This window comes from Aulonocara stuartgranti (genome assembly GCF_965226115.1).
Source record: "Aulonocara stuartgranti genome assembly, chromosome: 10".
NCBI classification, from domain to species: Eukaryota; Metazoa; Chordata; class Actinopteri; order Cichliformes; family Cichlidae; genus Aulonocara; species Aulonocara stuartgranti.
The window spans coordinates 20123215-20140407 of record NC_138946.1 but is presented as its reverse complement, the minus strand read 5'-3'; the positions used below and the strand labels follow the sequence as shown (position 1 = coordinate 20140407).

Genomic DNA, 17193 nt, shown 5'->3' with positions numbered 1-17193 from the left:
TTTTTTTTTTTATCTTTGCAAACAGTGACTAATGGACAACATTCTTGGCTTGAATATCTGGTGGCTACATCAGAACCCCGAAAAATTGGCTGTTGCTCTCAGAGGCTAAGTCAGCAAATTAGCTGAAGGATTGCCAGACAGAATAAATAGAGACAGAGTGAGAGGGTTTTTTTAAGAGAGTAAGCACACACACACACACACAAACTTTAAAAGACTCGGGTATACAAGTTATGCAGTTTTATTGTTTCATTGACTGTACCACAAAACCTTGACATCAAAAAAGAGAAAAAAAAAAATGTCCCTCATTTTATAAGTGAACATTGCTGTAATGTTAAATATCCCATCACAAAATCTCACTCCTCATATAGAAAAATTTAAAAAACAAACCAAAAAAACAATAAGCAAAAAGTACAGTCACACAGCTCAAAAACATGAAACGCTGGATTATTTGGCAGCAACTGTCTAACTTGCCAGGATTTGATCCACTGGGAGTGACAGATGAGTGCATTTGGCACTGTCATTGGTCCACAACAGGTCGCAGTGAGCCTCCTGCCAGGTGGCAGAGGGAGACATACATTGCATTATGACAAATAAACAACTCTACACTATTCCCAGGGAGGAGACAGCAAGATAAAGGAGGCCTCTACTGTGCCTTCTTTCACACCCTCATGCCCCCCTATGCCCATTCTTTTGTTCAAGAAGACAGAAATAAGGAGGAAAAACAGAACCAGGCATGTGTGCACACCAGCGAATGTAAACTGTCTTATAAGCAATCAAAAGAAAAGGCAACGTGTCAGTAAATATCGTGTGCGCGGACTTTGTGAATTAGGGTAAAAACTGTGTTTTAGAAAAATAGCACATTTTTTCATGCTTGTATGAAGTGAAAAGCATCAGTAACAAGTAAATTCATTTGAAAATATGTGCGCCATCATTTTCCTGGCAAAAATGTTTAAAAACTTTCAAATGCAATCCACTTCTTTGGAATTCTTTTGACTTAAAGAGTGTTTACAGTACTGCAGCATCAAAAATAATAATAACAATAAAAGAAAACCATTACATTCAAGCATTTCCATCACTGTGCATTCAGAGTGACAGCAACAATGCAAACGTTACCACTTCTAAACCACCTTTGGAGTCCATCCCATTAAGCCTCTGAATGAGGCATCACAGTAGGTGATCTGAATCACAGAGATGCATGAAGCTTGGGTGGGTGCCTGTTCACCAGTGTACGGATTACCTGACAGTAGGTGTGCTCGTTTGACGCAAGTGGCTAGGTTTTGTGGGAAGGGGTGGCTTAATCCCACGGGAAGGGGTCTGTGCAGGGTTTGTAGCGCGATCGACACTGAAGGTTTTCATCAGCTGAGCCACGCGGCCACGCCCTGCGCAGACTGGTGCACTCCCTGACGTCCAAGGCTCCTCTGAGCTAGCCTTTTGAAGCTTTTCTGATTCGCGGATATCTGGAAGAAAAAGAAAACAACACACAACAGTTTACGTTTTGCCTTTAAAACCACAGCAACACGATCTCTTTAGTTCCCTAATGCTTACAAAGCTTTGTTAAAGGAGAGATGATGCAACATGGTGGTAAACATGTCACATGTTCCAGGTATCAAGTTTAGAATGGAAAAAAATAAAATTAATTATATATATATATATATATATATATATATATATATATATATATATATATATATATATATATATATATATATATATATATATATATAGGGATGTTTGTGTGCGTCTTCAGTTTTCAATTAGATATAGGAGCTTAAATGCTTTGCAAATCACTTATTTAGGATTTTATGTTCAGTAGCTGTTGGGCAAGCAGGAATCAACCACTACCCTTCCCGCAATGCCATGTTAGCTTGCTCTTCACCCTTTTCTGCCTTTTTTTCTCCCTTTCATTCGCTTTCTTTTATCCCGCTACGGCTGAGCAGAGGTCATCCTCAGTGGAAGTGTAGTAGGGACACAGCTGGGTGTAGTTTGTGCTTTTGTGTGCGTGCGTGTGTGTTGCCGAGGTACTGTGTTTGGAAGAGGGTGTAATTGAGGGAGGAATGGAGGGAACAGGAGTAACGAACGAAGGGGAGGGAGGGCCGCAGGGATGGGAATGGAGAGCAGACAGACGCTGCTCAGACACCAGAAGGCTTGAGGAGCCACATATTTTTAGCGTCATCCCCGGGGGACAGAGATATGTGAGAGCACCCGTGTGCGTGACTACAGACACACACACAAACGTGCGCACACGCAGAAAATAGAGTGAAAACACACACAGGCGTGTACAGAGTTTCTAACAGCTGAATTTCAAAAGACATGCACATTCTCACGTTACGTTCGGGTCCGTGCATGCTCTCGCACACATAAACACGGATTCAGACCCCCCCACCCACTGCACATGGATTCAGTCACGCATGCAGCCAACGCTGACTAACGCCACGGCATAGTGTGCACACACGCACAGTCACACACAAAGAGGTGAGGTACAGCCAAAACCACATGGGCACTCCTGAGGCCGGGAAACCTTTAAAGCTCTTGATGTCTTGCAGGCATGTAAGGGAGAGACCTAAAGTAGCCTTTAAGGTTGTGTTATTGTTTATTGCTGTTTACTCTGCTTTCGCTCCTCTTTCTCATTCTCTCGTGCACCTCTCCCCGTGGCTCCAACACCTCCCCTCTACCTTCCTTTTGCCCTGCCTTCCTCTGCCCTCTGACCCATAGTTCCTGTGTTAATGTCCTCTCGCTGCGTTTCGTGGGCTTGCCTCTGATTGTCTCGTTGTGTTGTGTGGTCACCACGGAAACCTTGGATAGGCTCCAGCAATTGAGGCTGACACACATTCAGGCACGCACCGAACACACACAGATGCACACAGACACAGACGCGGGCACGCACACACACTCATGGCCAGAGAGTTTTTTGAGCTCAGAGCCTTCCTGCAGGTCTGGAGTGGAATGCTTAATAGAGACAGAGAGATAGAAAGAAAGAGCAGGAGAGGGAGGATTGGTGTATGGGCAGGGACTAAATGAAACTCTCCTCAGCAGCTGCACCCCGAGCTCTGTCCGTCCGCCGAAACAAGACATTAAAGCTACCTGCGAAAACACCTATTTAAATTAAAGAGAACCTCTGCAACGAATTGCTTGTTGAGATTGATTAATCTCCCAATCGAGCATTCAAGATGCCACCCATCACGTCCCGGGGCAGCTCGTAAATGTACAGAGAGGACAAAGAAGAGGGGCGGGAAGAAGTGTCAATGATCAGGCTAGCACAAAAATTAAAGACTAATCTATCTCTTTAAAGACGTCCACATGTCTCGCAGAGAAAGAGGAGGGGTGCGAGGGTGGAGGACTTGGGTGGGAGGTGGGGGGCAGAAGTGGGGCAGAGGGCAGAATTCCCCAGCAGCACGTCTGTGGACTGAAGCGTGGGGAGGAGGAGAGGTGTAGGTGCGCTTGTTGTGTGTGTGTGTGTGTGTGTGTGTGTGTGTGTGTGTGTGTGACGTGTGTGTAAGCGTTGGGGCAAGCTCCTGCATGGGGGCTGGGGCCCCTGTCACTTATCAGCTCTGGCTGAGCGTCGCCCAGGGCTAGAGTCGGAAAGCAGCGCTGGAATGTGTGTCCTTCCCTCTGAAGGTGAAGCCAGAGGAGAGCGGACGGAGACACAGGGAAGAGTTATAAACACAAAAACACGCGTGCATGTATTAGCTGCAGAAGACTTTGATGTTCTTGAAACCATCCTCAAATCATATGGACTGTCTCAACATATATAGGTTTATTTCTTGCACCGGCTCTGCCATCCTACCTTCATTATCTGGAGTGTTAACAGTTTCTATAACTTTAACTAAGAAATAAAAATCTCAAGATTCAGGATTTATTTTTGCTGCCAAAAGAGGAGAAAACCCACGCGATCACAGGGTGAAGCTCCACACAGAAGGACAGGTCCAAACCCAGGAACCTCTTTCTGTGAGGCAACACAGGTTTCACTTTTTGTGCAGAGTCCCAGTTAACAGTAAGACTCATTTTCAGATTTACAGGCTTTCAGTGTTTACGTTTTCAAGCATGAACTGATTTTGTTTTTCTCCACGCAGATGTTACACCTGTTTGTTTCCAAAAAAGTCTGTTTCCTGCCAAAAGAAACTGAAGAGAAAACTGGTGAGAAATATGGATTTTTCTCACCAACATTAATTACCAGATTATTTGTTATAAATACATCAACACTGTGAAAAATACCAGGGTTTAATTGCCATTTTATTTGTTCACTCACAATTTCTGCCAAGAAGGTTTTGTGGTTGGTTTGGTTTCATTGTTTCTCTGTTTATTAGGAGGATTACTCAAACATTTTAGCAGAGGTGGGACTTGGCCCAAAATTTCATGCCACATCTTCACAGATAGGTATTTAATTGAAATATGGGGGGGGGGGGGTTAATGTCTTATTGTTTTCAAGAAAATATCACAAACTGATCTGCGTTCATATCCTCTTGGATCCAGGAACTCGATCCATGTATAGCAAGACTTTCTTTTGCTTTTGTCGAGATACACGGACTTGGATACTCTTGTTCTTACCCAACCTCTTACCTGACGAATGTAAAACCTTTAATCTTTTTAAGCCATTTAAAATTTATCAAAGATGGGATAACGGCATCCTGTCAATATCCAGAACCTGAGACTTTTAAATTGGATTTCGTCTTATCCTCCTGGGTTAGCCTAAACCATACTGGCTTGTCATGACATCCAGTCTACCTGTGTAAAACATTTACAGCATGAATGCTCCAGTGTTAGATTTCAGAGTTTTATGTTCCTCGTTGTAGCTGTAAATCCAAATTTATACTGTCACTAATACAAAGTTAGTTATTCTTTGGGAAAGCGAGGCGTGAGCCACGGTAACTGCTCAGGATGCATGAACCCTTGTCATTACCCGCATTCAAATGAAAACAGCTGAGGCATGAGCCTCATCTTTGTTGGCCTCCTCCTCCTGTTGGAACAAGCTTCCTGCCATTGTCAAGGACAGACACTGTGTCAGTATTTTTGCTCCGGAGTCGAACACATTTATTCAGCACTGTGTTCAACCCACCTCAACTCCCACCACACCAGCTGTTCTTTTGGGTTTCCTTTCCCTTTCTTCCCTCTACATTTTGCTCTTATTCACTGTCGTGCTAGCGCCCAGGGAGCATAGATGTAGCCACTAATCTAACCACCAAAGTGGGTGAAGACACACATGCCACCAAACTTCTACAATACATCTTTGCAGCCAGATCCACATTTAACTAAAAACAAACAAGAAAAACAAAAAACAAAACAACAACACACTTTGTCTTTTTGCGACATTCTCACGAGTGTGTGGGTTTGACCGCCAAAAATCTGTAATGATCTTGAATGTTTACAATAATCAGAAAAAAAAGGGGCGGGGGGCAGGAAATATTTTCAGGATTGTTCCCCCCACCCATTTTATATAAAATGCTAAAAACATGTGGCTAAACCAATAGACAGTCACACAGCTATGAGGAAGTTCCTGTTAAGGTGCTAGGAACTTGGTTTTGTTGTATGGCTTTCTAAAGGAAACTGACTCTGTCGACATCTGCCTGGTATAAACTTAAGTTGACCCAATAAAACTGCTGCAATCACCGTTGAAAGGAAAAATGTGATTTTATTTAGGTTTCTTTGTTTCTTCCAAATTTAAAAAAAAATGGTTCTGGAGGAAGCCAGCCTTCAAGTTCATGTTGCAGTGAGCGTGTGGTGTAGGGAGAGCATATTTCCAGCAGAGGGACCTTTATGGAGATGAGATTTTCTGCTCAACTGGACTTTTCTTTCCCTACAGTATCACTGATTTCCACTGGATGGTGCTAACTTCACCCTTACAATGACCATTTTTATACTTAACTGGGTCACTGTGTGGTACATGAGCTTCCAACAGGTATATTAGATATTACAACGATAACTCGAGAAAGATTCAAACAAGAAGTTGGTTCATCTCTACAACATAAAAAAAACTCCCCATTTTATTTAACACTGGCACAAAAGGAAAGGAGGAGCAGACCCATAAAAGAGAAACAAAAACACTGATACATTACCCTAACAGGTAGACCTCATCTCAGCCCAAATTGAAACAAAATTAATATAATATACACAATACTGTACAAAAGTCTCGTTTCACACCTTATTTCGTTCCATTTTGGTTGCAACAAGCCAGACTTCTCCATGCTTTCTGGAGGTCTTTCAAGGCTTTTATTTGAATGATGAATTTTAATAATTTGCTGAACCCATTTCCCTTTTTCCTAGAAAAATATAAAGAAATGACGAGTGACTCGAGACTTTTGCACAGTAATGCAGCTTTGAAGAACAACCTTTGCCAAGATTGACACAGAAAGATAGATAGGGCATTATTTACAAAACCTTTTGTTTTAATTTTTTGACTGGTATCCTTTGTTATTACTAAATTACCACTTAACAAAGGCATATGTTTACACTTTTATCCACATTTATGTTGCCTCCATGAAATAACACAGAAGAACAAGTTGAGTTTTAAGTAGTCATTCTAGGGAACTAATATTTTAGTTTTACTGCTGGCAGATAATTCTCCTTCACATTTTTCCTTGACTTCATGATATTTTTCATCAAGGTCAAAAAAAAAATTTTTTTCTTCTTTTTTGTATTTGCTCACAAACTTAGCACGACGCTCTGAAGAAAAGACTGGAGAATAAAGGATCTGGAGAGGAAGGGCTGGGGAGAGGATGGAATGAGAGGCAAAAAAATGAGAGGAGAGAAGAGCAGAGCAAACACCCCTGCTGGCCACCAATTTCCATTTCCATCAGGAAATTGGTTTTCACATTTAGATTTTTTTTTTTTTTTGGGGGGGGGAGGGGGAATTGGACCCTCAAATCCAGCAGATTTGGTCCCACCAAATGTCGACTGCATTGCCACGGCTGTTGACAAATTAATTGTTGACAGAAACTGATCACAATAGAGAAGCTATCAAAAGAGCAGGTGTGCACGAGCAACATGTTACAAGGGGACAAATCCCAGTCGCGTACGTTTTCCCCTGCTTTTTTTCCCCTCTAGGCAGGCCTCTTTTACTCTGCCAGTCCATAAAGATTCCAGGGGGCTGAGGCACTATTTGGCGAGCACATTGGGTTTCAGGAAATAAATCCTTCTTCCTTGCTGCAGCACAGAGAAATTTATCTAGTATGAACTTTGTTCAGACTGGTTCTGCTCAGCTCTCCAAAGCTATTATTACTCTTAGAGAAAAAGCTGCGGCTGGCTCAGAGAGCGGTGGTGATTGTCACGTAAGGCAGTAACCATGTTGTGAACTCAATTTTAAACCCATATGTTTAAAACTGGAGTCCAGGCTTTCCGCAACAAATGAAACTTAGCCAGAAATAAGAATCATGGACTTCCCACGAATCTAGATTAGTTTATCCACGGTGACACTGATCATAATCAGTATGGTTGCTTTTGCTTATTGGATTACAGGAAAACCGAGAAAATAAAAAGGTAGAAGGGGTACAAGCCCCTCCCACCTGATACTGTGAAAGATGGATGGCACACCATACAGTTTTCCCAGTACATCACAGGGGTTAAAACAATACCATGTCATCAATTCACTCCAACCTTAGATGTGTCATGTACTTTTAACTCTGAGTTAAATTCACTCACCTTTACCACCCGGTGACTCCTGTGGCTTCTGGGGTTCTTTTGACTGCAGGCTCCCTTTGGTTGATGACGTCATGCCAGAGTCTATTTTGACAGCGCTGCCGGGAGAAGAGTATGGCACGGCGGTAGCCAGCCTCAGATTTGTGAGGCCAGGTCTCGTGTTGACATAGTCTGGTGCTGCATTTGCAGAAGCCGGTCTCGTCTTGACAGCGTTAGCTCTCGTGGGAGGCCTGGAGCAGATGGAGGGCTGGGGAACTGACTTCTCCTCGGTTGCATTGGCTGACTTCAACTCGAGCTGCAGAGTGAGGAGTGACAAAAGAGAAGCGGGGAGTGCGATCGGTGTTGACAGCTAATTCACATACAGTGGAATTACTGTCATGTTTGATTAAATCATTGGATAAATGATTCACTAAATTAGAATCCTCCAGTGACAACATGGTGCCGGAATGAAACACGCAGAACTATGACCACTGATTAAGAGTTTAAGGATGTTTGGAGAGAAAATTATAAGGTGACTTGAAAATCAAGCAGCCTTGCTAATCTTGCCTCCTGATCTTACGCCTTCTTAATCAACAATCTCACTCTCTCCTCCTCCCTCACGATGACTCCTTCGCTCTCTAAATCAACTGGAGAAAAGCTGCAGCGGCGTTAGCAACAGCCACATCACCAAAGCGCCCCCGTTTCCTTTCTCCTCCAGGAACAAATCATTCAATCTATAAACAAGGCATTCAACCAAATTATGAATCCTATAAAGAAAGGCTTATGCTGTGAATTCTTGGCTGTCACACTTGCCAAACCTCCTAAGGTGTGAATGCTTTCTTGCCATGTGCACATGGGGTGGGCCAAAGATGTGCTGGGGCCTGTAATGGAGAGAGGCTGGTATGGATATAAGATGTGAGGGAGAGAAATTTCTGTCTGTGGCAAAGAGGAGGGGAAAAAAGAAGAAGAAAAAAAATGGAACAGAGGAGAGCTCACGCGCCCAAACCTCAGGAGACTATCCCACAATCCCATCCATCTGCGACTGACGCATTCTCTATCTCTGGCGTTTTAATTCCCTGATCAAGTTCATCAACCATCTGTTCTAGGGCAGTCCAGAAATCCTGCCTTGTCTCTGTGATTCAGCTGTTCTTGCAAAGCGTGTCACCTGCACACACACACACACACACGCACACGCACACACACACTTGTATGCACATAAACACAGAAGAAAGCAAGGGGATATAGCAAGCCTACTCCCCAGACGACACAAGGCTGGAGCGGCGATGGAGCTAGTGGGAGGACAGGACAGTTCAGCTGTTCCCCGGAGAGAGAACTGTGAGGGGTGCGGCAGCTTAGACAAGCGGGAGCACAGAGAAGGAGAATGCTGGGAGAAAGATGATCTGCAGAGAGGCTGGGAGCGAGGGGACAGCTGGCCCCAACCACCATTTCCTGTGACTCAGAGGGTAGGACTGCCACAAAAAGTCATATAGGCACTCTGTGGTGGTTGTGCTTCAAAGAGCTAGAGATTTTACTGCACATCGTATACAGCACCTTGCTGAAACATGTCTTTTAAAGTGTTTTTCTGCACAGGTATGCAAACATTTCCTTTCTTAAAAATATTTCAAAAAGCTAGAATGAGATCAAAACACCTGCAATGACTTTAATTCACAGATACCTTTGCAGTTGCTGTAGGCGGTGAATGCTCGCTCACTGACACCTGTGGGTTTAACAAAGACATTACATGAGTGATCTAGGCCATGATGCAGTGTGAGAGCACACAGCTCTGTTAGTGCAGGCAGTTACTCCAACTCACCGGCAGAGGGAGTAAAGTGCTCGCCTCCTCACTTTTCCCCTGCTGGGAGAGAAAGAGACACAGTTAGTGCTGATGGCGACTCGTCATCTTCCTCAACTTTTAGAGCTCAGTGCTTGGAATAAGCTCTTAAATCTATACTTAAAGGAGTTTAAGAAATAGAGATGAGATAAAATACTTAATTGTGTGAATATATTTCAAATTAAAAGTTGCTTTTAAGAAAAAAAACATCTGTGCGGTGGTTTTGTTTCTGCAGGAAAAACAATGATGGGCTCTTATTTCCACTGAATGAGCAGCAAGCAGCTTTAGCTTTAGAGAAACATCATGGTCAGGCCAGATGAGACTGTGTACGCTGGCTCGCTGTGGCTCAGTGTGTGCATGGTTGCCATGACAACACAGCAAATCTCTTTTTGAGATAGCATGGAAAAAGGAAAAAGGAAAAAAAAAAAAAAAAGGAGGCACCCACCAGCACCCCCAACACACACACACACACACACACACACACACCAAAACTAATACACTGCTGTGCACATACACACACACCTAAAATATCACCAGGTCAGAAATCATCAGCACATTATTTTGACACAGAAACAGGGCAGCGATTGATTTTCACCAGCTATGCTCAAGAACCTAATGGAAAGTTTCCACAAACTGCTCTGCGGGTATGAGAAGTGAAAATGACTCCACCACAGTGTTGAGATTGAGATGGAAATATTGAGTTGAATGGATAAAAGATAAAGAGCACCGTGAAACTTTATTTTATGTCGATCTGAAAGCCCACTCCATCTCAGTCATTTTTATTATACACGATGTTTTGATCAACTTGAACATATTTATTAGGTGTATGTTTTTATTTAAATCAAGAGGCGATAGCAGTGTTTAATATTAAAAAATAATTATGACTTTTTTTTTCTCCAACCAAAATGATTTGATTTTTAAGGATCACAGAGAGCTACACACACCTTTAGATTCAGGGAGACGTCGGGTTGCGTTTTAGAAAGGAGGTTCTCTCTCTCAGTCTTGACAGGTTCCGTGTTTTTTCTGTCCTTCAGTATAGTTTGATGGCTGGAAAACATAAACAGAATGTGTCACGTATAAAACCCAACCAAATCTCCTTAAATGACAGTCTGTTAGCAACACATGCACACAAAAAAAGAAAAACAAAAAACTGAAACACTGATTCTTCTGTTACACGTTGTTCTCTGCCTTTAATCTTAATTATTAAAAAAAAAAAAAAAAACCATCACTGTCTGTTTTGTATTACAAATGTGTATTACCTCGTGTTGTTCTGCAGGCTTGGAGTCTTCTTCTCTCCAAATCCTGAGCAGATTAATTTGGAGCTCAGCTCATCCACCTCCCCAATCACAACAACCGCCACGTCCCCATCCCGGCCGAGCTGCCAGCTGACACTCTTATTGTTGGCTGTTAAAAACACAAACACACTTAAACATTACAAGTCAACTAGCTACTGAAACAAAACTGAAAGTGCTTTTGAATTTCCCTCAGTGAACCTGTCAAAAAAAAAAAAAAAAAATGAAAATGTGGGATATGCCTACAAATCTTATAAGGCTATATCAAAACAACACAACAGAATAAATGATGAAATATTGAATAGACTATTTAGAAGGCCCACCCCTGATTTTTCAAACGATTACTCTGAAATGTTTTATTAACATTGATAACTAGTGATCAACATAAGCATACTTTGACCCTCACATAACAACTTGTAGTGCTGGTTAAAGACATTCTAAATCACAGTCCAGTCTTGGTGATTCTCCTTGTGGTCTAAGGCCACAAGGAGAATAATTTATAGATTTATAAATGATGATTTATTCATTTATTATATTCACTCTGCTGTTTTGCTTTCTAGATGGGGTCCGCGGCTTCCAACCAAATATAATATACGCCTGAAAAAAAAAAAAAAAGTCTAAATATACGTGATTGTGTTGTATGGTAACGCGGCTCACTTAAAAGATCACTAGTAAAAGTTACCTGTGATTATCTCGCGGCTTCTGACTTATCGCTTTGTCTTCACTGATTTTACTGCAGCTCTCTGTTATTGCAGTGATCACAACATTTAACAGACTTGTAGCGCTTACTTAGATGGAGATACATATTTGTCTGTGTGTGTGTGTCTGTGTGTGTGTGTGTGTGTGTGTGTGTGTGTGTGTGTGTAAATGACAAGTCTTTCTCACACGATAAAAGGTTATTAAGCTGCAAACACTTACACTTGTTTTAGAACTGATGCTTTTCATCCTGTACATGAGCTCTTTAGGCAACATTATAAAATTCAGGTTGCCTTCTTAAAGACCTCATAGTTCATAGAGCCTGGTTCTGCTGGAGGTCTCTTCCTGTTAAGATGGTTCTTCTTCCCCACCATAGTTCGTAGTGGATAGTCTCATTTTAGGCCCTCTCTTTCCCTCTAATATTGTCTAAATGACAATACAAGACTTGTTTGTGAACTGGTGTTATATAACTAAAGCTGAACTGAAACGCACATTATTCTCACACTCATCAACCCACTCACTGATCCTTTATGCCCTGGGGCTGTCTTGTTATCCTGGGGTCGAGACTGCTATCAGAATATAAATGATATTCGTCACAGGCTAAATGTGACCACTCAAAACAACTTTGTATTGATTTGCAGTCACCCATCTGTGTAAGGGGAAAACATGGACCCACAGTGAGCCAACCAAGAAAACAAAGACACTGGATTTAAGTACACGTCAAGAGTTGGGTTTTTCCTTTAATTTGTCATCGGTCCATATGTCACATCCTTGTAACTATGTTTGGAGCACTGAGAAGTTACTTTCATAGTGAACTGGTTTTGCCAGCCAACCCTGTGGATCACATTCCTGCGAGGCATACCAGCATGACGCAACCGTCAGAACATACCTCTAAACACATTTCCAACAAAAAACTGACAGCAAAAGCCACAAAACAATTGTCAGACGCACATGACATGAACCCTGTCATCTGAGTACAAGGATGCTACATTTTATGGACAGAATGTACAAGAGGCATTTCCACTGTCCTCACCAAGAATGTGTTGCACTTTCTTGTAAACAGAATATATCTGTATTTGAAATAACAATCTGTTGCTGAAGAACAAGATCATTGATTCTAATCAGTTTTTTCCGCCTCGTGTAAATGTCAGCAGTCTAAGAACAACATAAACAAAGGCACAGAAACAGGGCAGCATAAAGTCAAAGTCAGCACATAAACACTCATTACCACGAGGACAACCTTGTGGTAACCAAAAAAGTACTTCCAGAAACAAAATTGTACTTAGAAAAGTAAAAAAAATAGCAATGTCTTTAGTTTTAGTCTCTCTCAGTCTGACGTCAGAACAAACAGCCCAATAAGGCACTGCTGCGTGTGTATTATTTTGGACTAGGATTTATATGTGACTGTGAGTCATGTGTTTGTATTGTTGTATTGTGTTAATGTACTTCTGTGAGCTTCTTTAATCCTCCAGTCTGACAAGTGCGCTCCTTGTCACAATAAGACATTTCAAAAGTGCCACCAAACCGAATTAGACCTGCGACAACAACAAAATCAAAACAAGCACATCCTGCACTGGAAAACTAACCAAAACTAACCTGAATCGACAGGCAAAACCGGAAAACTAAAGAAAAACAAAAACTAATGGAAAACACAAAAGTGCAGGAGCAACTGCTGAGTGGGATATGAGCTTCATTTTGTGGCTAAAAACCCATTTGGCATTTCAGCTCTCCCACAAGACCATCCAGATAAAAATCAAAGTCTCCATTTCTTTTTCAAACACATACATTTCCTGCTAACTTCCCATTTCAGACTCTGCTAATTGTTTAAAGGCCTGAGTCTTGACTCATGTCCTATTTTTACATTTTTACATCAATTATCCACCATTTCCTCTACACGCAAGACAGAAAAAGAAAAAAAAAGCCGTGTTTGTGGAGAAGAGTTGTAACCATGTGTTCTCAACCTACAGCCTCCTAGAGATGACTGCACTGGTCATTAAGACACAGTGCATTGTTCTCTCGCTCTGTACCACAGTTGATAGAAAGTGCTTTGATTAACCAAGACCAGACAAAACACATCACTGTGTCAATCATCAACTGGCTTTAAGTCATGCTGTGATATCATTGTAGTTTAAGTAACTGCTGCACTCATCCAAATAAATTAACTTTGCCTCTGATGTTTGGATTAAGGTGATAGAACAATTTGTTATGTTCGCGTCGTTACGCAACGCCCTTCTTCCAGAAGTCCTTAATACAAAAGACGTACAAGAGAAAATGCAGACACGCAAGATTTTGCCAAACCAGTTTCACGACCGGCTTGCAGCTTCCTGAGTTTCTGCTTGTTTTGTTTTTCCCATGCATACTCTCACCACCTAGGTTGAGCAAAAGAATTTACCAAATATGAGGAAAAAGACAGTATTTGTAATCATATCTTATGTCAGCTTCTGATAAACACATGTGCTCTTCGTTTAACTTGTAAATTTCCCGACAGGGCTGTTATTTTGCCATCTCCTCCTGTCCTGTGGATGTTTTCTTCTGACATTTATTTGCCATCAACCACAGAATTCCAGATATGAGCAACATCTGGGACCTCACATTGCAATGTTTCAATTGGAAATAAAATGATCTAATTTAGAGTTTCTGTCTGTGTGAATGAGGCTCAGAAGACAAGGAAATTAGACCATACGGTCAAACTATTTTCAGCTTGTGGAGGGTGAAGCATTTAATAAAAAGTGCAATTATAACAGATCTTTAAATAAAGATCTGCAATAGTTTAGGACCTAAGCTGTAACCCCCCCCCCCCAAAAAAAAACAACAAAAAAACAAAACAAAACAAAACAAAAAAACTTATTTTGATGCTCACTTCATGTTTTGACAAACAGCTGTTCAGATAATTGGGAGCATGCAAACTCCAGAAGCTTAGGATATCTGTCACAGCCAACGTACACATGCTTCAGTGGTTCCCTTATCAAGCTTTGTAACGCTCTATCGGGTAATTCTCAGCACACTACGCAAATATCTCAACTCCAAGGACTCTGAAAGCGCTTGCTCAGAAGAGAACAGATGGTTTTCTGTGGAACCTTTGTGAAAACGTGACAGTCGGAGTGCCTGAAAAACCTGAAGCTGCACCCTGCAGCTTCAGGTTTGAGATAAACAGGAAGAGAGAAGGTTAAAAAAGGTGAGGTGGCGGCTGTGGTTGTTGATGAAGAGTCTTTACTCAGTGTGGTTACCTTTTCTTGGCTTTGCTCTCTTGGACTCTGCGTCGCCCCCCTCTCTCTCCAGTTTCTCCTCCCGCTCTTTCCAGCGCCGCACCTGCTCTTGGCGCATTTTCAGGAACAGTGTCTTTTTCTGCTCTTCGTTGAGGGCTTCCAGCACCTCAGGGTCAATGTACATGTCCTTTAAGATCTGCTGCAGCATGTTGGCGGCCAAATGGTTGGTACGTTAACCTGGTACCACTTGGCAAGCAGTTGAAGCTTGCTTCTCGTAGTGCACAGTGTGTAAGGATGATTTATGGTCTCATGTCAGCAGAGGACTTTTGTAGCTTCTTATTTGTCTCTAAAGTCACTCTTGAAGTCATGAATTAAGGTTCTTGCTCTTTCTACACATGCTTTTGTACAAGCTGTACTATCTCACTCATACAGACTGTCTTTCTCTCTCTCTCATACACACACTCTCTCTCACACACACACACACACACACAAATCCTGCTTCCTTTCTATAATGTGCTCAGTTTCCCCATCAAGATGTCAGATTTCTTTGGAGGTCATCTTTGGCACAATCTATGAGAAAAACAAAACACACAGTGAAGATCATCTTGCATGATTTTCAAAGCTGCAGTGTCTTACATATTTTCTTAAGAAACTTTTTTTCTTATTTCCTAGAAATATCTGTTTAAAGTAGTTGTCTTGTCCTTCCGTGCATGAATACGGAAGAGCCCAAAGCCAATTTCAACACTTTACAGAAAGTCTGCTACCCAGAATGGGAGGAGATTCCAAAGGAATGGGACTGCATCTGACATCAGTGTCCCACCCTGCTCCTTCCTCTCCCCAAAACCATGTTCGTTTCTCTCTAAAACTCTCACAAGATAGCGGCCCCCGCCTCTTTTTCCTTTTGTAAAAAAACATGGCCAGTGTCTGGTTGTAATGAGGGATAAAAATCTGGGTCATAGCACTGGACAGCGAGAGCCAGGTTGTCTAACAAGAGGATTGAAATGGACTCCTCCAGTCACAGTGGGTAGTTAAACAATGGCTACCACATAGGCAGCACTTGGAGGGAAAGAAAGCTCGTCTCAGACTGAAAACTATCACACTGGTGGAATACAGATTGGTGTCTGCTAAACACACCGCAGGGTGCAGAGAAGGAAACCAAAGAAAACAGGGGGGAGGGGGTGAAGTGGAGAAAATGAGTGCTACAAAACAAAAAGGGAGTTGTAGGAGAAGGTTAGAATTTGCTGAAGTACTCACAGTGGGATGTAGACAGCCGCTCCACAGCAGAGTATGCTAACTGAGCTGAGGGAGTCACAGCGCCTGTGGGTCCACCTCGTCTTTGTGTGTATGACTGAGCTGATGACATCACAGCATTCCATAATCTCTTTACCTCCCTCTCCCTTCCTCTCTCTCTCTCTCTCTCTCTCTCTCTCACACACACACACACACACTAAAGCTACATTTAAGGCTACATTTCAACTTCCTGAGTTGGTCTCAGGAAGTTGAACTCACACTTTAAAAAGCTAGAAAGAAAGGCATGCGTTCATGTTCATAACACACGTATTTTCCACATCTTCACACATTTTCGCTTACACATATAATTCTACACAAATAATATTAAAAAAAAAATACAGCAAAGAAAAATGAGCTCTCTTCCTCCTGTATTTTCTTCCATTTTAATGACGCCTTTTAATTAAGAAATGCTATTTGCTAACGTTCGCGTTTAGTATTACCCAAAACTTTAGCACAGCCTCTAGCATTATGTGAAACAACCGATGTGCCTTCTAGCATTATGCAAGTAACTGTTTGCTGTTTAATTTACCATGTCTGCTGATAGTTTGCACATTCAAGCCAGAGGAAATTTTCTCAGCTAACTGTCCTCCTCTGCTTATGAGCCACTCATTTTTAGGTAAAGAGCGGCCTCTACTGGTTAAGGCAATTGCTGTGATTTTAAAAAAAGAAAAGGAGCCTGCCATGGATTACGTCACCACCCAAGCCAGTGCTCAACTACCTTAAACTACAGCACTAAACGAAAGCTGAATAAAAACTGTGTATAAGCACTTATGCACACTGACCGCATGGCTCCATAAATTTCCACTGCAAAACAGCGTAAATATACAATGCATGCAGACACCTGCACCTAAAACGTAACGAGGGGCAGGATGCTTTTGTAGCAAGCCATTTGTTATAGTCAGCGGTGGCAAAGTGCTCATGTGATAATGGTCATGCTTCAAAATTAATAAAATGTAAGTTCTCTAGATTCAAAGTGTGGCACCTTGGATCAGACTAAACACATCAGAACACATTACAATGTGTTTTATGTTTAATAAGAGAATTTTTGTTTAATTAAATGGGGTTTATCCTTTTTTGGATGCTTTAATCATGCTGTGACGACAGAGACCAGTTCTCTGTGTAGATTCTGGGATGAGGAGCAAAGTCGGAGTGTAAGCTGGCATCTGGGCTGGAGTCCATCTCGGTATAGCACATCCACTTCAGTTTTTTCACCCTCCATCCCCCTCTGGCAGGCTGGGACTATGAACTAACAACAAAGCACAAACATATA

The 17193-nt window shown here is 42.0% G+C and overlaps 1 protein-coding gene across 2 annotated transcripts; it reads right to left on the bottom strand.

The window, feature by feature from the left end:
• Positions 1-222: 222 nt before the first annotated feature.
• On the bottom strand, positions 223-16528 carry LOC309715523 (uncharacterized protein). Of its 2 annotated transcripts, none has more exons than XM_082548720.1 (8): positions 15888-16528; positions 14655-15203; positions 10699-10843; positions 10384-10486; positions 9422-9460; positions 9284-9325; positions 7633-7924; positions 223-1457 (listed from the first exon to the last, which is right to left on the bottom strand). In XM_082548720.1, exons 2-8 carry the CDS (start codon positions 14839-14841, stop codon positions 1234-1236), a joined length of 1032 nt encoding a protein of 343 aa, XP_082404846.1. In that variant the 5' UTR covers positions 14842-15203; positions 15888-16528; the 3' UTR covers positions 223-1233. The 2 variants fall into 2 exon arrangements, with proteins under 2 accessions (XP_082404846.1, XP_082404845.1); XM_082548719.1 differs by having other exon boundaries at positions 9422-9463; positions 15888-16526.
• Between the last annotated feature and the right edge of the window lie 665 nt (positions 16529-17193).